Source organism: Archocentrus centrarchus, chromosome 2 (genome assembly GCF_007364275.1).
Source record: "Archocentrus centrarchus isolate MPI-CPG fArcCen1 chromosome 2, fArcCen1, whole genome shotgun sequence".
NCBI classification, from domain to species: domain Eukaryota; kingdom Metazoa; phylum Chordata; class Actinopteri; order Cichliformes; family Cichlidae; genus Archocentrus; species Archocentrus centrarchus.
Window position 1 is genome coordinate 20,585,050 of NC_044347.1, and position 21,499 is coordinate 20,606,548.

The 21,499-nt window shown below is 40.6% G+C and overlaps 1 protein-coding gene and 1 long non-coding RNA gene across 4 annotated transcripts in view; both read right to left on the bottom strand.

Annotated features, from left to right (window-relative positions):
* Nucleotides 1-1,041: 1,041 nt before the first annotated feature.
* On the bottom strand, nt 1,042-9,466 carry LOC115793250 (uncharacterized). Its single transcript, XR_004021099.1, has 3 exons — nt 9,339-9,466; nt 4,286-4,417; nt 1,042-1,169 (listed from the first exon to the last, which is right to left on the bottom strand). It is a non-coding gene; the product is annotated as an uncharacterized LOC115793250 (long non-coding RNA).
* Nucleotides 9,467-13,484: 4,018 nt separating this feature from the next.
* Nucleotides 13,485-21,499, bottom strand: part of atp11a (ATPase phospholipid transporting 11A) — a 53,795-nt gene continuing 45,780 nt past the window's right edge. For 2 of the 3 annotated variants that reach the window (XM_030746143.1, XM_030746135.1), the window contains one exon: nt 16,481-19,263. In XM_030746143.1, coding sequence (XP_030602003.1) covers nt 18,991-19,263 — 273 coding nt within the window. In that variant the 3' untranslated portion in view covers nt 16,481-18,990. Of the gene's footprint in view, nt 16,206-16,480; nt 19,264-21,499 lie in introns of those variants that run through there. The other variant, XM_030746152.1, reaches the window with a different exon arrangement.

A 21,499-nucleotide genomic window follows, 5' to 3' on the forward strand; every position in this document is an offset into this window, starting at 1 on the left:
TGGGCCCCATGGTAAAAGGAAGTGACCCCCCCAATCTGGGAGAATGGCTCCAACAGATTCCAGGAACAACATCTCTCTCTCTCTCTCTCTCTCTCTCTCTCTCTATATATATATATATATATATATATATATATATATATATATATATATGTATGTATGTGAGTGTGTGTGTGTGTGTGTTAAAAGACAATTTTAACTGATGTATTTTCCTTTTTCATTATATTACATTTGAATGACACCAAATGTAATATAATGAAAGGTTTAAGGATGGCTCTCACCCTCTGAATGCGTGAGTGTGTGTTTGTGTGCGTGTGTTTGTAGGGTGTGTTGGGGTATTAATGTCCTGACTTTAACAGTAATTATTCTCCTTTATTGTCCCTGTACTGAGCCATCCATCAGATCCTGACAGTGCTGAATCAAAGAGGCATCTTTGAACTCTGATCAGGTATCTACTGGGAGAGGAGGAAGAGAGAGTGAAGGTACAGGAAAAGGGACGAGGAAGTTTTGGGGGTATTTTTTTTTTTACTTTTTGACTTGAAATATTATTCACATTGACATTTCTGTGTAAATAACACAAACAAAAGGTGGTTTGTAAAAAAAAAAGAGACGAACCACAGACAAAGAAGTAGTTCCATAAGTAAATCTGTTAATGCACGTTACTCTAGATAAAGCAATTCTGTCAGTTTGCACAGACTTCACATTAGGTGAACAGGCAGAAGCTGAGTATAGGTGAAAATGAAGTTTAAAGTTAAATGTGTACGTGGAACATGTTCTCAATTCGGGGCATCAAACCACCAACATCACAAACACTGTACAAGGTGTCTTTTGCATCTGTGCTAAACACACAGGTCACTGCAATGCTGGACGCAGAGCTGCAAGGGTCAAGTTTTAAAGAGCAACAAAACATGCCGAAGAAGAGGGGTGGAAGTGGGCTAAAATACAAGTTTGTCAACCAAGAGGCCGTGTTTGTGTCATAATGGGGGGCATCATGTTTCACACCTCATTGTCACTTACTGTTTGCTTCAGAAGTAACACTTAACTGTACCCAGTGCATTTAAATGTGACTCCAAGAGGTCCCGACAAGCATCTATGTGACTATGGCACCTGCTGCTGCATGGTGGCACCAACACCACAGGACACCTCATGTATATCTCTGGTGTCAGATGCTTCTGAAAACAAAAAAAAAAAAAAAAAAAAACAGTGGCATTTGATGGGTTGTGGGTGAGAAGAGGCTCGGTGTGTGATGGTTGTATGCAAGATAAAAAACAACAACTTGACACTATATGAGTGACATAATCTGGCAACTGGTGAAGTCACGAGGTCAGTGTCTGGTTGGATGAAAGGCCTGGCTAATTAGGTAGCAAATGCAAGTTAGCTCAATGCTAAGCAGCATTAAGTGCTGCTCCTCTGTGAGTTCAACACATCTCTATGATATGAGCGACTAACCGAGCATGTATCTATAACTCTCAAGCTCCACCATTTCATGCAAATATGATCACATCTGATTTCACAAACAATGTCCTAATTACCAAAAGCCAAAAACCAAAGCTGCTGACTACAAGGCTGACTGACTGAACATGGCAGTTTCTTTTAAATGTCCCTAAGAGTGTTCTGGTCCTGAAAAAGACTGGCTAGTACCCCACCTCTCACCCTCTGACAGCTGGGATAACCCCCCACTCCCGACCCTGAAATAGCTTAAGTGGAAGAGATCGGATGGATGGGTGTCCGTATTGCATTAACCTTACATTACACGGTTTAATGCTGAACTTTTTTTTCATTGCCGTGGTCAGGAACGAAGCTTCGCATAAAAGAAGTGGATGACACCAAATGGCTCCGACTAACAGCCCAGTCTGTGTCGATACTGCATTCAGCTCCACAATCCTTGAAAACTCCCCAAAGGTTAGAAAACTTCACAAAGTACCACAGCTTCCCAGGCAAGTTCTATTCAACAGCTCCCCCTTGAGAATAGCGGCTCTCAGAAGCATCCAAGGTTGGAGGGGAGAAAAACAAAAAAAGGTATATAGAGGTAGAGAGGCTGAGAGTAGAAAAAAGAGAGAGATGAAGAAGAAAGACCAGATGAATGCTAGCAGAGCTCAATGCTGTTTTCCAAGGCTGCTCAGATGGGATGAATTCAGAAGTGAGTGAGAACTGTTAAGAGAGGTAAACACGTTATAGTGTGCGCGCGCGCGCATGTGTGTGTGTGTGTGTGTGTGTGTGTGTGTGTGTGTGTGTGTGTTTAGCTGTGAGTGTAGGAGTTTGAATTGAGTTGGAGAGGCCTTTGTCTTCAAGTGAATCCAGTTAAATGGAGGGGTGATGAGAAATATGAATCCTCAGTCCAAACCAATTGATTGCCTGCAAGGTTAGCCACTGTAACAGAGAAATATTACCTAAGACAGCCAGAGCATTGGACAGATGAGCCAAACAATGATATCAAGATCTTCTATTCCCAGTGTCCTTGCTCCTTTGAGTTTTCTCCATCTCTAGCATGGTTATGTTTTTTTTTTTTAATTCCTCCATATTTGTGAATAAAAATAAGTTCTAGTGTTTTTCACTGAAGCTTCGTCTCCTTTGAAGCCCCTTAAAAAGAATCCATAAGCCCCATTTTATCGATCAGTTAAAAGCTTTTGCAATACAAAAGAGTAAAACAACTCGACTCTACACTTTTGTGGCTCGTAAAAAAAAAACAAGCACACAAGAAAAGGTTCCCTTTCTTTTTACAACTCCGAAAATCCACATAGCCTGCACCTAGACTTGAAATTCCTTTCCCATAATGTGCACAAGCCGGACTTCTTCTGAGTAAAGTCTTAAATCTGGATCGTGTATTTTGAAGTCCAAATGTCAAGGCCACACACAGCACAGCACAACAGTGTCAGTCTCCAGGCTGTTCTAAATGTGGAAAAGTAACACAGTGGACTTCTTGCTCAGTACAGGTTCATTTATAAAAAGCCAGAAACCGCTCTTCATTACCATCCTGGAGTTTTCATTCCTTTATAGGCTGTTACAGTTTTTTTGATTTCTTTTGAAATTTTAACTTATGAGTCTTATTGTTATTAACACCAATACTTCTACACCTCACTAATGAATCGCTGAACGAGCGCCAAGTTCCACCCTTCATGGCATCATGGTGCATCTTTAACTCAAACATCAACACAGTATTTTTCCCACAAGGGCAGAGCTTCCAGCAATCTTTGGAAGAAAAAAAAAGAAGCAAAGAAACATGATTTCATCTTCATAATGAGAGGCCAGCATCGTAACCCTTTAATTATTGACGCAAGGTTGTTTTTTTCATGAGCTCTCATGAACATTTCTTAGCTGAATGTCTCTTCAGTACGTATAACCTTGACTCCAACTCTGCTTGCCTTTTATCTAGATACCCAAATGTTGCAGTTTTTTTCTTCCTGTAAATTAGGAATTTTCTTACTAGTGGTGCTGAGGTGGAAAGAGTGGACACCTTCAAATACCTGGGAGTGACCATCTCACAGGACCTGTCCTGGACTCATCACATAAACATCACTGTGAAGAAGGCCAGACAGCGTCTCTACCTCCTCAGGCGGCTGAGAGACTTCAAGCTCCCACTCAAGGTGCTCAGGAACTTTTACACCTGCACCATTGAGAGCATCATGCGTGGGAGCATCACCACCTGGATGGGAAACTGCACCAAGCAGGACTTCATGGCCCTAAAAAGGGTGGTTCGTTCAGCTGAACGGACCATCAGAACCACCCTCCCCAACCTGCAGGACATTTACACCAAGCAGTGCAGGCTGAGGGCCATGAAGATCCTAAAACAGCCCAGCCACCCCGGACACTCTCTCTTCTCCCTGCTCCCATCAGGCCGGCGTTACCGCTGCCTGAGGGCTAAGACTGAAAGGTTGAAGAAGAGTTTTTACCCACAAGCCATCCGTCTGCTCAACTCTGAGCCCTAACTGGACCATTATTGCACAATGTAAATATTATAATTTATAAAAGTGTGTATAGGTATAGTATATAGAGTATAGTGTATAGTGTGAATTACTTTTTTTTATTTTTTTTTATTCTTCTTATTTATATGTGTGTGTATATAAGGTTGCAGGTACAAAATACATTTCACTGTGCATTGTACTGTGTATAACTGTGCATGTGACAAATAAACACTATCTTATCTTATCTTATCTTATCTAAATTAATTGCTTAAAAGGTGTGTTTCATATCAGGTAATATCAATATCAGTGTGTGTGTGTGTGTGTGTGTGTGTGTGTGTGTGTGTGTGTGTGTGTGTGTGTGTGTGTGTAATATAACATTTCGTTACCTGTATGATCCAGCCACAGGTCCTTGTGAATTTATTGGAATTGCAGTCTTGTTTTTTTCCTTCTCCGGCTGACCTGGCCTAATTATCCGTGTAATGATATAACCCTTAGGTGGAAAGGGGATCTGCCTCCATCTGCCACACACACACACACACACACACACACACACACACACACACACACACACACACACACAATTTTCCATTAGTCTTGTCACACATTAGTCTTGGCTGCTTATGAAAATCTGTAGAAGTTAATTAGCAAATTCATGGATACATGGGAGTATGTAAGTCTTTAAAGTGTTATGATTGAGCATTAACTTTCTGCAGCAAAACCCTGAATAATCAAATTAGTGGTTCTCAACAGAAAGGTTTGCGTGTTCAGCTCAAAGATCTGTTAAAGTGTTACAACACAGATCTCGACAAAGTTTCAAAACTTCTGGTTTCCATTAGTTAAAAAAAAAACTGTCATGCACATCTAAAAGGAACATCAAGAAATTACTTAAATAGAACCTGTCTGACAAAGTGAAGCAGGCTGAAAGATCTCAAAAAGCAACACATCATGCCACGATCTAAAGAAACTCAGGGGCAGATGAGAAACAAAGTCAGTGAAGCTGAGAGAAGATGGAAAATCAATCAGAGCCGAAGCACAAACATTAGCCATAACCAGTACAACCGTTTGGAAGGTCCCGTAGAAGAAAGTTCTCACTGGTGTACTAAGTAACAGATGTGGAACAAGTAGACTGAGAAAAACAGCAGCAGATGGTGACAGAAACATTGAAAGTGTAAAGAAAAAGACCCAAAAACAGCTGTTAGTGACATCAGAAACAACCTTAGCCTTATTCACTTTAATCTATTTTAAGCTTATTTGTCCCAATACTTTTGCTCACATGAAAAAGGGCTGGGTTCAGACAAAACAGTTTAAATAATTACAGATATAATTTCACCCTCCCTGTGAAATTATGTCCCATATTTAAAATGTTACCTTTAAATAAACAAGATTTCATAAACGAGTGGGTTCTTTGTTTGTTTCTCTACACCTTGGCAGTTTCTGTGAGGGTGCTAGTGTCTTTCTTTGTGAAATGTTTTGAAAAGCTACCACCAGAAGAGCAATCCACAAAAACTGAATGATGCCCCCCCAACCCCCCTCCCACCATGGCTGTGTGAAATTGAGGAAAAGACACTGGCAGGTTTGGCAGCTTTTCAAATGGTAAAATGTCTGAACCCATTTAAATGACAGTTAAGCAGAAACAGAGAAAAAAAAATATGGTCATATCTGGTTTTCCGAAGATGTGCAGGCGCTGAATTGCACCAGGATTTATTCGGCTGGTTAAAGTGTCATCATTTGGCTATGTCTCGTGCTTATAAATAGCTTTAACAGCATTACCTGCACATAAAACTGGAGCTAATGCTCAAAAACCACTGACAGAGGCTGCTGAATGCCTACATAGGCTTTCTGAGCATGATGTCAATCATTCCCTCTTCCTGACTGGGTTAGAATTAGAGCGTGATAATTTATTAATATTTGCTCTTTTATTAATATTTGCTCTTTTATTGATGAGCCAAACTCTCTATGATCCAGGCTGGTAGCACCGGTATGAACTGGAACTGCAGTCTAACTATGAAATAATGGTTAGCATTAAATAACGAATGAACACTTTACTCGGCAGGACTGCATTTATTACTAATTGTTTAATACTGCTCAGTAAATCATACTAGAATAGTCAGTGAGAGTGTTTGCATGGCAAACCCCCACTGGAAAAGTCCACCTGTGTTAGGTTCAGGTCACACAGGAAGCAGAAGGGCTTGTGTGCATCATTTGGATTGATAGTATAAACATATATTATGTGTAATATTAAAAGCTACTTTTGGCTGCTCCCTTTCTCTATTAGGCAAATATGTAAACCTTTAAAAAGTTTAAGAACCGTACTTTAAGAAGTTTGTAGTGCAGTAATGCTCAGATGAGGGCAGCATGACAGACGCTTACTTTGATAACACAAACATTATGTAGGAGCAGGTGATGGAAAATAAATGCAGATTTGTAAATAACTGGACATGAATAACTTGAGCTTATTATATAATATTATACTGCAGTATATTTCTAACTAACCAGGCAGCTCATTCTCTTTTCTTTAAAGATGAAACACATTTGGGGTCAACGTGAATGAAAGGCAGATGTGAAACGTAAAAGTGGGGTCAGAGGTCAAATGTGACCTGATATTTTAAATCTTTATACAACACTTTTTATATGTTGACAATGCACACCAATACACACCACATGTGAGAGTTTTTACATTTTAAAGGGGACATATAATGCAAAATCCACTTTTTTAGCCCTTGAATACTTTTTTGTGTACTTTGAGTGTCTAGGAGTGCAGGAAAATTAAATTTATTCTCTCCCGGTGCTGCGTAGATATCTTTATATTCTTTTTGGGTCATATTTTTCAGCCTGTTCAGTTTTCTCCATTCCCTATTACGTTTTCTTGTCTATTACGTCACAGTATTTGCTGTGGAACTGCTAAACAAGGGCAGAGCCTCTTCGAAGTCGTATCGCTGCTATCAAACTACAAAAATGGCCAAACAGGGTGGAGTGGAACACTCTGTGACCTGGAGGGGGGCGGGGCGTGAAATTTCTCAACGTTTAAGAAGACCGCACCAAACGAGCTGCTCTAAGACGCGCCTCAGAGCAGGGGTAAAAGAGGGGTCTGTGGAGCTACAATAACGAGGAATTCAGGCTAAAGCAGATCTACTTTATATAGACCACAAGTGAATGATTTACATATGAAAAGGAAGGATTTAAAAGCATATGTCCCCTTTAAGGCTTTTTGTCAATTTTCGACCATTGAATCATGAAGTTGACCTTGAAGACCTTTTTTTTTTTTTTAATGTACTTTCTATCTAAGTTGTTACTGACAGGCTTCCATGACAGTTTCTCTGAATGAAAATATTTCCATCTGAATACTGGTAAATATTCTTCATAGGCCTTTAATTTTGTCACTGTCTTGTGAAATCTCTGATCTGTTATCTTTCCATCTTTGCTTTGTGAGTTTTCAGCTTTGACACAAATTAGTATTGATTTTAAAATGCAGCCCCAAAACTTTTTGAGTTCTCAAACACTTTAAAACCCTCATCAAGCCAAACTCGCGCCCACTGTCACTTTTATTATTTTTTAGCTTTCAAAGTAATTTGGAGCTTATAAAAAATAATAAATCCAAATTTGGCAAACATGGTTTTCATTGGACAGCAACCATCGGTTGGTTGTTGTCAGCTTTTCATTGATCTCTTGATTGGCAGAGACAAGTCATCGCTACTCAGATGTGATCGATTATAAACTATAAAGACTATAAAGGTCAGGATTAAAGACAATTTCATGAAAAGTGCACCATGTGGACTCAGAGTGAACTTCAAAAAGCAGTTAAACTGAATTTGTGTGCTCTCCCTGCCGCGTGCGTGTCTGAGCAGAGACAGAGGACGGGCAATATTTATTGACAACGGCTGTGCTGCTTGATAAGACGAGGCATAAAATCAATCAACCTGATTGGTAGACAGCATGGAGGGAGGGAGGGAAAGGGGGAACATACAGACAGAAGGCTGGAGAGGAAGGTGTGGAGCTGAAAAAGAGGAAGAGGGGGGGAAACAAAGGAGAGGAATGGTCGTTTTCAAAACCCCAAACTCTAATTCCCTTTCAGAACTGTGATTTTTAGTTATTGGTGTGAAAAGGAAATGCAGCGAGTTTGTAGCAAGAGAAAATGTCAGGTTTTTGCCTCGAGTGCTTGGACTCTATTCAGCACTAAAGAGGGTGATGCACGCTAATCAGATTAGTTTGTTTCTGCACTTGTAAAAGGAGACAGTCAGCAGTGTGATGCAGTCTGTGTCCCATATTTAGCCTTCGCCAACATGAAACAGAACTATCACGTTTTTTCTGTTGACTTGGTGCTTCCAGCTCATTTAAACTACAGAGGCCGGGCCGGGGACAGCAGTGTAATTTAACATAATTTAGGTTTACTTATTTATACTGAATTGGTTGCACCTTTTTACTACTGAGGAGCTGCCCATACTTGATTTTAAAGAGATTTTACTTGATTTTTCACAGTACCCAAACCAGGGTACCAGGGAATGTGGACTGGACAGACATGCACCACTGACTGCAAAAAATTAGTAGAGTGCACTCATACTATCACTTTGTGTGCACAGTTTCTCCTGCACCTATACACACCGTGTCCCCAAAAAGGGAGGTTATAAACTGATATGCACAGATTCAGACATAAATAACGTCCTTTAAACCACATCATGAACCAGTACGCATAATTACTACCTACGCATAATTACTTACTAATAACAAGATTGTAATATAAGAGGGGGATCGTAACAGTTCCAATTGTAGGTACCTGGCTTAGTTCATTTGCGTTATCCTCTGCAAGTACTGCACACTTAGGTTACACACAAGTTAGAATTAATATAGGGCTTACACTGATATTACTGTGAGCTTCAGGGCCTATAAGACTTTAGTTACACTACACACCACACCAAACTGTGAAATGAAGGCCTTCTTCTTCTTCTTCTTATACACGGGCCAGTCTTGCAGTCAACACAACAGGTGACAAAATAACCAGCAAATACAACACTGGAGAAATCACCTACTTTCAAAGCCTCGGCGGGCTCCTTCTCCGTGTTGACAGCAGCAAGAACACAACAGCCTCAGACAAACAGCAATCAGCATAAAAGACCCGCAGCCCGAAAAAAAAAAAAAAAAGGACACAGCAAGGAAGTAAATAACCACAGAAAGAGGACCAGCAGCAAAGACAGAAAAAGAAATAGAGTCTGGATCTGGCTCACATTTGATGTTCAAGAGCACTCTCCTTCATGTCATGAATGGAGTATTCATGTGCAGTTTGATAATGTGTTTGTTGACAGATCTCCTCCTCTCCGTCGCTAGTGCTGCTTTCTTTCAAAGGCACCATAGTGGATTTAACATTGGAAAACAAGCGGTAGTTTCATTTAAATCATGTTGTTGACTTGCTTTTGCTTCCCTTTTACTTCAGACTGAACGTTTCACCTCAAAGTTTCTTTTCCTGCAGCGTTTCCTCGCAGGGTACGATTCCAGTGGTCACCTTTCACACGTTTTCATACTTTTAACCTTTTGTTGTTGTTGTTGTTAAATCAAGGATGCTAACTTTCACCTCGCGGCTCTTTAGTGAGGCTGCAGTACCCGCTTTGGCCACAACAATTAAGTTACATTAAGCAGGTGTTACCACCCAGAGGGGCGCTGTTTCTCTCATTTGGGTGAAATCAGTTATAAAATAAAAAGGAATCAAAAGAAAAAAATAAGAAGTGCCTTATCGTGCAAGGAAACATTTTGTTTAAAAAGAAACTTTAATAAGTTAACTAGAGTTGTTTAAACACTTTAACATAAACAAACATTAATAGCATCCCAATGCTATCTCCGTAGATAGCATTGGGATGCTATCAGAGCCAGTATTAACTTTTTCTGCAATTTGAGCTACAGTAGCTCGTCTGTTGGATGGACCACACGGGCCAGCCTTCACTCCCCGTGTGCATCAGTGAGCCTTAGTCATCCATGACCCTGTTGCTGGTTCACCACTGTTCCTTCCTTCCTTGGACCACTTTTAATAGAAACTGACCACAAGAGCTGCAGTTCTGGCCCAATCGTCTAACCATCACAATTTGGCCCTTGTCAAACTCGGTCAAATCCTCACGCTTACCCATTTTTCCTGCTTCTAACACATCACAACTTTGAGGACAAAATGTTCACTTGCTACCTAATATATCCCACCCACTAACAGGAGCCATGATGAAGAGGTAATCAATGTTATTCACTTCACCAGTCGGTGGTCATAATGTTATGCTTGATCAATGTATAGTACTAATAACTGAATGATGATTTATCAGACTACATACGCAGGACACGTCTTTTTACATGAAGTAAGTGGCAGGAAAGACACAATATAGTGTATATCAATGTGTATCAAGTCCAAGTGTATTACTTTTTATTTGAAGACAGCCCTGAAGCACTGCTTTAAACTGCATGCCCTTGTTATATTAGTTCTCATAAAATATAGCCTATGAACTCATTTGCAGTTCAGATGTGAGGCACAGAATTCAGCAGTAACCTTGAGAGAAACACACGTTTGCTTACATATATTGTTCGTGTGCACTCCAAAGGAAGCTTACAGCCCCCTCAGCCTTCAGCTAACTAGAAGCATTTACAGCTTAGATTGTATTCTATTGTATTTCGCCGTATTGTGTGTCAGGACATTGACAAGAGTGACAAAGACATGATGAGGCGAGAGGACAGATGGGGGGAAGAAAAAAAAAGTTTCTGCACAATTTACCTCGTTTAGACAAGATGCAAAGGCAAGAAGGTGATTGAAAACATTAGACGGAGATAAGATGGAGAAAGAAGACGCTAAATCCTCAGCACAACATAGGTAACATGTTAAAACCTTCCTTGGCTCCCCGTGTATGAGCGTGTGCATCCATCCTGAAATCATCTCCCTTTGAAAGCCATAATAATAAGAACGCCCTTTGTACGGACAAAGGAGAAGGCCAAAAAAGAAAAAAAAAATATGTGTAGTGAGTCATAAACAATCAGTGGCAAATAACAGCAATTTCACAGCTAATTCGTAGATTTCACGTGTGGATGCCTGCATCACCTCCCTCCATTTAATGCTGTGAATGGATACGTGCTGGCATTAGAGCCATAAGAGCAAACTCTGTGCGTGTGTGTGTGTTCAGTGGGTGGAGGTGGAAGGTCTAATAATTTAAGCCTATCTTGAGAGACATGCACAGCAAAACGCACACTTTCCCGTTACTGCAGGTGCCAATTTCACTTTTGTTAAAAGCTGACTGGCAATAGCCACTAAGAGCCATGCAAATGGACATGCACTCCCTTCCTTCCTTATTTCCTGTCATATATTTTTCTGTCATAATGGCAGCTGCTCATATTAAACATGGCCAAAATTTCAAATAAGTCCAGCATGTGCTCGCGATGAAAACTCACGCATCACGCTGTTCTAAACGCTCCGTTTTAAATACTTGTTCTACTCTTGGATCTGTGTGATGTCATGGAGAGAATGTTTTCATGCCAGGCACACAGAAGCTCCTCCTACCTGTTGTTCAAACCTCCTGTTTATCAGGGGCAGCCAATGAGAAGAAAGCAGTGACAGTAGATGAAGAGAGGGGCTGCACTAAAGCCCAGCACAAGATAAATAAAACTCTAAGAAGCTACTCAAATATGGAGCTTGAAATCATCACAATAGGCCCACTTTATTTTTATTTTAAAGGCCTCCAGCAGGCCTCCAACACCCCCCACCCCACCCCAACATTGCATGTGTTTGGTTTGTACAGCCAGCATTTCCATGCCATCTGTTGGGAGCAAGTAGTTGGGTTAAAACTGTCAGTGTGGAGAGCCTGAGACATTTAACCCATTTGAGGGTGGAGAGGAGGATGTGGCAGTGTGTAGTGCCACTGAGATCGCAAAGAGGGCCATCACAGCTGGAAGAGAAAAAGAGCCCTCCATCCACAGAAAAGTACACTCAGAAATGATGCTTTGGGAAGAGGGGAAACATTCACATTCAGGTTGACTTTGATGAAAATCTTTCTGTTAGTCAACACCGAGTCTGGCTCTTTCCAAAGGTAAAAAAATCAGCGCCTACCAGCACCTGTAAAGTTCACTAATTAACATGCTATATCTCATTTGCTTAATCCCTACAAAAACCAAAGTGTGAAACAAAGACGATTCCACATTTTCCTGGAGGTTGAAGTGTTTCCTGACTGGGACCATGAACATCCTGGAGTCTGTTGTGAAAACTGGTTCCACATGGGGCTTTTGTAAGGATTAAGCAAATGAGATAAAACTTGCTGAATAATGAGCATTAGGGGCACTAGTAGGTGGATTTTGTTACCTTTGGACTGCTTGCCATTTCCGCCTATTCCCAGCCTTTGTGCTCAGCTGAGTTCTCAGTCTAGTTTTAACTCTGGGCAAAAGTGGTTTTTTTTTCCAAAAATGTCAAACTTCAACACTCATTTCAGAGTGAAAGAGGACTTACAGGATTACTGACTGTTGAAAGCTTGTATTTTTAACAGTCACCTGTTGCTCCAGAGTTGCTCTTTGCAGCTTCGGGGAGATAAGTGTGGCCCCATACGTGACAGAAAAATGAACAGATACGGCGTCTCTGATTGGAGTTGCATCCAGATTTTTCCTCTGCCAGTCCCGTTTCATTACTTGGGGGTGTGAATTCATCTCCGGTCTTTGTTACGAACCTTCGCAGGCACACACCAAAGCGCTTCGAGCAATCCAACCTCAAGCAGAGGGAGACGAAGGAAACAGGTGATGAGGAGGTTGTAAAGGACTTGGTTACACCTTAAATTACACCGCCCACCTTTCTATATATTTTGGAACCTGTACTAAGTAAGACACCATAAAGATGAATTTAAAGGTCTTCACACTGCGTATTTATAGTTGAAGTTTTTTAGAAGACTTTGGTTTTCAAACTCAAAAGGGCTAAATGAGTCATTGCACTTTAAACTTGTGATAAAAACATTAAAAAGCTCAGCAAAGGGAGCTTATACAATATAAACGCACTGACACGTTTCACATCTACGTTTCTTCTGTGCACCCCCCCCTTCTTCTTCTTCCCCAGATTTCACCTCTGACAGTCTTGCCCTAGATATTTCTCTATCCCTGTCATACACACTCGCACGTCCCAACGGCTGCCAGCTGTGGAGGAGAGGACGTGGAGATCAGCGCAGATGAGAAGTGAAAAGGATGAAGGGAAACCAATCGATCCAAAACCTCCATCCTAATCTTGTTGACGTCCTCAGATGGTGCAGACAGCAGCCCCGGAGCAACTTTGGAGAACATATTAAATCCAAAAACTGTCTTTTTCTCAACCGTTTCCTGTGTTGTTTTTAAAAAACACAGCTGGTATTTGAGCTCCAGACAACATAACATAGACACACACAGGTAGGTTACACACACACACACACACACTCTCTGTCTGCTGAAGAAACTTTTGATTGACTTTCATCAGGTTCATGTATGTAAAACTCTTCAGGTGTTTGATTTATCAGATCTTTCACAGCTTCGGCAGCACATGGAAAATGCTCTGCTGCATCCTTTTGGCTGACGCGTGAAGTGCAGCTTCACAGATCATGAGAAGAAATCACAGTATCCCATCTCTTGTTGTTTTTAATCTATTTTTACTTAGATTTTCAAGCAAATGTACAGTTGTTTGCTGTTTACAGCTACAGAAAGGTTGGCAAAAAAATCCACAAGATATGACTGTTAAAAACCGTATACAAAAAGAGCCCAAAATCTGTACATTAATCAGCAATAACTGCATTTGAATATTGTTTGTATATGTATATACAGTACTGTATCTGAGTTTATAGATACCGCCGGTTGAGAAGTGTCGCTCACTACGCAGTAACCCATAAGATAACATTCAGTTCAAAGGCTGTCAGTTCATGTGGGCTTCAAAGATTCAGTTTGCACCGGAGCGACGGGTGGAGCAAGTCCACTGTAAATGGCTTTGAACGTTTCTACAGCAAAGTGTCGATCCTCAGAAAAGACAGTTCGGCACAGCAGGGGTCCGTGTAAGAAACAGCCAGTGCCGCAGAAATCTCCTCTTTTGCTTGTTTTGTTTAAAGCTGTGCATACAGACACACACGTGTGCAGCGTTACTTTGTCACAAACCAGTTTTGGTTGTTGAAATACTCTGAGACATAAGACACACATTAAATACTGTCTCCAAAAAAAGTAAAAAATAAAAACTATTTAACAAAGAGTCTAAGATGCATCCAGAAAGCAGAGCAGTAACCTTTCATTTTTGTGAGTTATTGAGACTTCCAGATGCCTCCAAGTGTCAGTTTTTATGTCAGGTTTGAATGAACCACTGAAACCATAAATATGAAAAGATCTTTTTCGATTAAGCCCATTTCAATTCTTGCCTTTTTTCCAAAATTATTTCAGTCCCTTAACCCAACACAGGAAGAAATAATCCAAGTATTTCAATCAGTTAAACAACATGGAACATGCTTCGTCACCGCCGCGCGGGTGCTCATCTGCAACCTCAGACTGTAGGACGGGATAATGGATTCTTCACTGTCATGGGTGACATTTGAATATAAGTGACTCTCTGTCACTTGGCTAGTGCTAAGAGACCACATGTGTTGCAGTGAGCCATTTACAAGCAGGGGAAATATTCCAGCTTCAGTTTGATTGTTCTTATTGCTTCTCCAAGCTAGTTTAGTCCTGTGGTCACAGTGTGTAAATTCACCTATACTGAATTATTAGAAGTCTATCAGCTACTCTGACATAACATTATTTTGCTGATACCCCCCCGAGCTGGGACACTTTTAATCAACAACTGTTTTGATATTTGTCTGAGTAATGTAATGAATCCTTGGTACACAGTTTGCCAAACACACATTGAAAAACATTTCACAGTCCGATCTGAATTCAGGACACACAGTAGGAGGAGCAGGAACTCTGATTACACGCTCTGTTCATCCAAATTATAAAAACAACAACAAGAATCCCAGTGTTTTCTAACGTACTTCAATCGTTCTAAGCAGTAGAGCCTGACCGATATTTAAAAATACAATATTCTGATAGATCAGCTGACTTTTTTTTTTTTTTTTATTATCCTTTCAGGTACACAAAGCAGACATATTTCCCTAACATTTGTTATGTGTAGTTATCTATTTGTTTGTTTACCCTCTGCCCGGTTCTGCTCGGACTACCTGGTTATTGTGTTTGTGTGCTGCCAACAGGGAAGCTGCAGATTGCCCTCTGGTGGACAAACTATGCAATGTCACTTGCAACATGGTCGAAGGTTGTCTTTACTTAGAAATACTGGTGCTGACAGATCAGCAAATAGCTAATATCGGCCGATAACGGCAGCCCGCTGAAATCGGTCAGGTTCTACTAAATAGATACATTTGGAATGTTATTTTACTTTTTGGTGCATAAAACATCAACATAAAATACTTTTACTTTTGTAATTTGGTCATTTCAGAAAGCAAAGACACATTTCAGAAAATTCCAACAGCACAGGAACCCCTTTCCTTTACTGTTAATGTGAAATAAATACTGATGTAAACCCCCAAATCTTGGAGATGTAATATTAAAAAAAAAAACTAACATTGATCACCTGTAGCTGATTGGTAAAGCAGAGCTGGAGCTCTTCAAGTTTCCCATCTTTAAATAAAGACTTTTTTTTTTAAAAAATGGTCAAAAAGGGGGAATTTTCCACACTGTACATAATCAAAAATATTAAAAAATAACATTTCAGAAACAAATGTCCTCATGGGAATTTATAAAACATAGAATAAAAAGTATTTAAAAAAAAAAAAACAGATACAACATCGTGGTGCAAGTGATATTTGTTCAGTAGTTGTGTATCAGCTCTGTCTGTTCAGTAGAAGTCTGCATAAAAACTAGATTTTACATCCACTTTTACCACCTAGTTATTTTATTCTTCTAGTCACTCCTTAGTTGTGCATCCACTCATCCATCTTCTGCTGTGCCCTTGCACCATCAAAGTGCCTATTAAAAGTATTCAATTTACTACAAAGCAAGCAAAGACAGCTCAAAGACAGAGAAAGACAGACTTTGCAAACTAGCACAAGGCACCTAATGTAAAGCAGCTAAATTATGTCTAGCAGCAACAAGGCTTTGGTTCATAGAACTAAAAACATCAGTTCTGCTGTCTCACAATGGATGAATCGGTGGATGAACGGCCAAGAAGATGCAGAAGGGGGACAGATGAAATGATGATGGTGGATGAAGCGAATGGAGATGACTGTCACAGAGGTAGGAACGGCTTCCTTGTCGCTTTGAGAGAGGGAGGTATGCGAGAGAGAGGGAGAGCTAAGACAGACAGACAGAGGGTAAGAGCTGAAACAGGGAAGTGTGAGACAGACTTACGAGAGTGCACTGCAGAGTTCCTTTTTTCAAGCTAAAGAATCTCATTAGACTCTTGTAACACCATTATAAGGCTTTTAAGAGCGGGAGCACTAAACCGTGAGACGCTACAATCAACCTGATCCGTGGCGCTAAAAAAGCATCTTATTCTGTTGAGATGAGGTGGAGAAACGTGTATGAATGGATATTAAAATTTTCACTTTTCTGTCAAATTATTAAAATATATTTTTCACATTCTTGTACATGCATTTTTTTTTTTTTTTTTTTTTTGCAATTGAAGAACCCCATATGTACTTAGAGCCATTTTCCACTGTACGTAGGAAATGAGAGGGTACAGCTGTTTAAAATTTAGCATTTTTCAGTTCAATTAACTAATTTAAGTAAAAAGAAAGAGATTTGGAAAAAATTGGGGTTTTTTTTGTTGAGATCTAGTTTATGAGTGACAGGCCTCTCATGGCCACTGTACAAACAGACTCTTAAAGTCTTTTTTTTCCTGCTTTAATTTTTAACTTTAAACTGGTTATGCCTGCCTGTTTGTTTCATAATTTAATACCAATGATGTGATATTCATTTAAGGCATCAAGCAGTTCAGTTTGGGGCACTTTGAGTGAATTATCCAAAAAGGAGAAATGGATATTGTTGTTAAAGTGCTTCAATCAAAGTGAACACAAGCAACCGGCTATTTGCTTAAGGTGGTCGCGCAGCTTTATCCGCTGTAGGCCGGCGTATCAGCGCTTCTTTGGTAAATGATTTCAGTGAGAAAAATACAGCAGTGTTTACAAGACACCATTAAGGCAATCAGAAACAGCTAGAAAGTGGTCACATAGCCATTTCCACTGGGTTCTATTACAAAACAAGTCATCTAAAGATAAATATAAGTTACTATTCAAGAGGATAGGACAGATTTAGCAGACACGCGCACAAACACAGCCTTCTATCTATCAGCACAGATAAACACGCAAACATCTGCCCCACCAAAAGCTCTAAACTACCAGAATGTGACTGAAAGCTTAAATGTTGGATGTATATCATCGTATAACAGTAAATGTTCAAAAAGAGCGACTCCTACTGACTGCTACAGGAACCCAGGAGTAGCCAATGAGAGATCTGTGTGAGATACAACTCCTACTTATGCTTTTCATGCTCATTTGTGCTGTTGCGCTCACTCTCTGTGGATATAACCTGTGCACCGTACAACAGGGATGCACCCGTCAGGATTTGTTGATCTTGACCCAGATGCATTAAAACTTTCCTTTTTGATCAAGATTATAGTTAGGGCTGGATCAGGTGACCCTGAACCCTCCCGTAGCGACACTGCAGTAGGCCTGGGTTGCTGGGGGGGGTGGTTCCCATGAGTGCACTGAGTGTTTATTCTTCATTCACCTCGTCACTCTCTCTGTGTTTAAACGCCACTCTGCATTTAATCATTAGTTATTAATCTCTGGCTCTCTTCATTAGTGTGTCTTTTGTCCTGTCTCCCTCCCCTCAACCCCTGAGCCTGGTCCTGCTGGAGGTTTCTTCCTGTTAAAAGGGAGTTTTTCCTTCCCACGGTCACCCAGTGCTTACTCATAGGGGGATTGTTTGATTGTTGGGGTTTTCTCTGTGTTATTGTATCAAATAAACATATGCATGCATGCATAAATATACTCAATTGTTTTACTATCAAAAGTAACAAATTACAATGGAAACGAATTTTTTTAAATTTACCTACATTATTTGCATTTGTTTCATTTCAGCTTAGTATGTGAGGTTTTGCTGTGTTTTGTCATTTAAGGCAGGCTAGTTCTCCCCTTTTTACTTTAACAGCTATAAAACCTCCCAACAAGAGTTAAACCAGACACTGTGACACAGAAAGCTACTCTGAACTACGCTTTCCTGTCGTCCTCAGCTGACTTGGCCATTGTTTGCCATCCAATCAGTTAGTTTGCTCCCTTGCACAAATTAAGAACGAATTAAACATAAACTGTATCTCATATCCATACAAAAGGATTATTTTCCCACAATTTCTTCCTCTACATGGCTACTTCCCGGGCACCGTAGGCTACGTTTCCAACATTTAGTCTTCCTTCTTCTACTACAGCCCTCCTTACAATGATGGTAGTTTCTGATCCCAGAGTCCTAAGCAGTGTTTCTGGATAACATGTTTGCACACAGGCAACACCAGTTAGTCCTATAAAGAGGCAAAACAGACAGAAGGAAATAAAGAGAGATTGCAGAGATTGAAGACAAGAAAATGTTTGATCACAGAAAGCTTAAGCAGCATATCTACGGTCGTCTTCATCATCGTCGTCGTCATCATCATTCCAGTCACAGAACATCAACATGATTATCACAATAGCCATTAAAACATCCTAATAAATAAAGTACACTTCAGCTACCATCAAAGGCAGGCAGACATAAAGGGCCAGTGCACATTTTTTTCATGTGAAATCAAAGTCTGTTTGTTTGCTGTGACATCATTACACTGAGCCCTTTGCACATTGTGGCAGCGAACAAGGCCCTGTTGATGGGGTCCATTCCAGAGCTGTCCCATAGTGCTTTGTGCCACACTTGGCTGTTAAGTTGACAGAAATGATAAAGGTCACTTTTCATTGCAGTCCCCTCGGCTATTATTTGACTCCAACTCAGTAATGTAAAAGTAAGTAGTTCCACCAATTTATCTGAGTAACTCCTTTGTTCAAATCAACTCCACATGGATGCCATTGTATCTGATATTAGAATATAAGGAAAAAAATTACTTGAAACAAAAAGAAATAAATTAGACTGAGGTCTCAGGCCCCGCCCCGCTGTAATTATAGCCCTGCCTTGAATGGCGAGAGCCATCGGCAAATCGGAGGAGGGGGGCGAAGGTGCAGTAGTCTGGTGCTCTTTGCCAGCGTGTGAACATGACTTTCTTGGTAAAGGATTCAGACCTTCGAGGGTTCCTTTGGTTTTCCGAGCCTCGCCGCTGGCTGTTAGCCTTGGGCGGTGCGTGGAGGGATGCCAAGGGGGTGAACTCTGACAGCTGGCCCTTGTAGAGTTTATCAGCATTCTGTATGAGCATAAAGAGTAGGGAAGGAGATAAGGAGGAAGAGAGAGTTAAGAGAAAAGTAAAGTATAAAACATGGCACTTGTGGGGTACTGTGAGAGAAGAAGGTGGTAACACTGTCATCGCAGCTGGCCATAGTTTTAGGAGCAGACACATGGCTTGATGGACTTAATGGAAATTTTTAATGCTTTTAATGCTAAAAGCATTAAAAATTTCTCTAATTTCCCTATTTTTGCTAATGTTATGTACTGTGTTTCACAAATGAGTTTGTTTACAACAGTCTGGGAAGGTCCCTATCTTATAACGATGCCTCTGTGTACACAGACAAGTCCTGAACTAGAAAACTGTCCGTAAACCAGGTCTCGTCACCTGATAGTGATCAATCTCATCAATGCTCCCAAGGCTTAATGGGAGCAAACTGCTATGATAGCAGCTTATTAATACTCATTATATTAAAATGACATGTGACTGAATGATAAATGGGTGAAATATTTACATGACAAGTAACCTGATCCCGGGCACAATGCTACATCGCCAAGCTTCAGTGGGTTTGGATTTCCTTTAGTCTAATTGGCCAGCTATGAGGATAATGCTCCATCTATTCTGTTCAGCTACAACAAAAGCAAAAAGAGCAAAAAAAAAACTTATAAATAAATAAATTATGAACACCAAAAGCATGCAAATGTAAACATAACAACTAAACATGCATTCATATGCCTTTTTCTGGCTCTGCAGTAATGACAGACACCACTAGGTGGCGCCAAAGCTCCACGTGAGAAATCACCCAGTTGGAAACAAACGTCACTTCAAACACCTGGAAAAAATTGTTGAGCTTTTAGGACCTTCATACAAAACAGCACACACACTCCAACCCTGGTGTTAGTCAGGTTCAACATCCCAAAGTCAAACCACACACCACAACAGTTAACCCACCATCACTCACAGCAGCAAGGTGTGGATTTTTACCGTGCTGAAGCCCTGTAGGCTTCTGCGACAGCTACTCCATCAATAAGGAATCAGAACTCATGTAGGCCATGGCCCTCTCAAACCTTTTCTTATCCATCCCTTTCTGCAAACACACACACATACACACTTAAAGACAAACACATCTACCGCATACACATAAAATACCTTCACAGTTCAACTTAAGTTGGAAGATGGGATTCTAAAACAAAAGCCACACGAAAATCACACTAAATTAAGAAGTATATACACAGGCATGCAGTCAGGTAAGACAGCAACTTCATGCAAAACAGTAGAAATGACAAAGTAACAGGATACAGACAGAAAGGAAAATAAAGAGAAAGACGAGACAGTAGGAAAGGCAGAGGGTCACCTACAGAAGGGCTGGGTTAGAAACTGATTCTGCTGGAGGTCTGAGACAGCATAAAGATGGTGGAAGGCTCGGAGGCAAGGCACCGACGCTTAGTCTGCCATGGAGACCCAGAGGGAGAAAAGGAGGAGGAAGCAGGAGGTCAGTAGGAGTGAACAAAGGGAGAGTTACAGCTCGGAAAATCCGTCAGATCTTTCAAAATGCCACACGATCAATTTACGAGTGTGAAAGCAGCACATGAAAGTTCCTGTTAGGCTTCCCAGGAAAAGCTGGATCCTACAGGAAGTCTTCACCTTTAACCAGCCATGACAAGATAGATGGTTATTAGCACTCCACAACCACAGTTATCAGGGAGGTTATGGGAAAAGGAGCAGCTTGGGATGTAGAGGGAGAGAAAGTGTGTTTGGATGTGTAGGAAGTGGAAGTGCAGCAGACTCCACTGCAAACAGAAAAACACATCTGACATAATCGCACACGGCTACTTTCTTCTCAGCGCTTCCCAGAAAGGTTGGCATCACTCATCCAGTGAGATAACCGAGGCTTCCTGGACACTCAGAAGCTGTCCATACACCCACTCATACAACAATATTTGTGTTGTATTTTTCAGTAACTCCACTGTAACTGGATCCCAGTACTTCATACATTATGTAGCATTATGTTGTAAAGGAAAACTATTTTTTATGGACATAATTTCTTAATTTTTGTTTTTCTCCTGTCAACTTTTGGTGAAATACTAAATCTTTTAGCATTTTTCTGCTAATGAATGTTTCCAGCCATTTATTATTTCTGTGCCACATCACTGTTTATACATCCAATCATGTTATTCTGGTTCAGTTTTCCAGTCTGGATGAATCACTATGCATCAGATACACATCTGCTGTTAGTGCTGCTCCTGCAGAGTTTCAG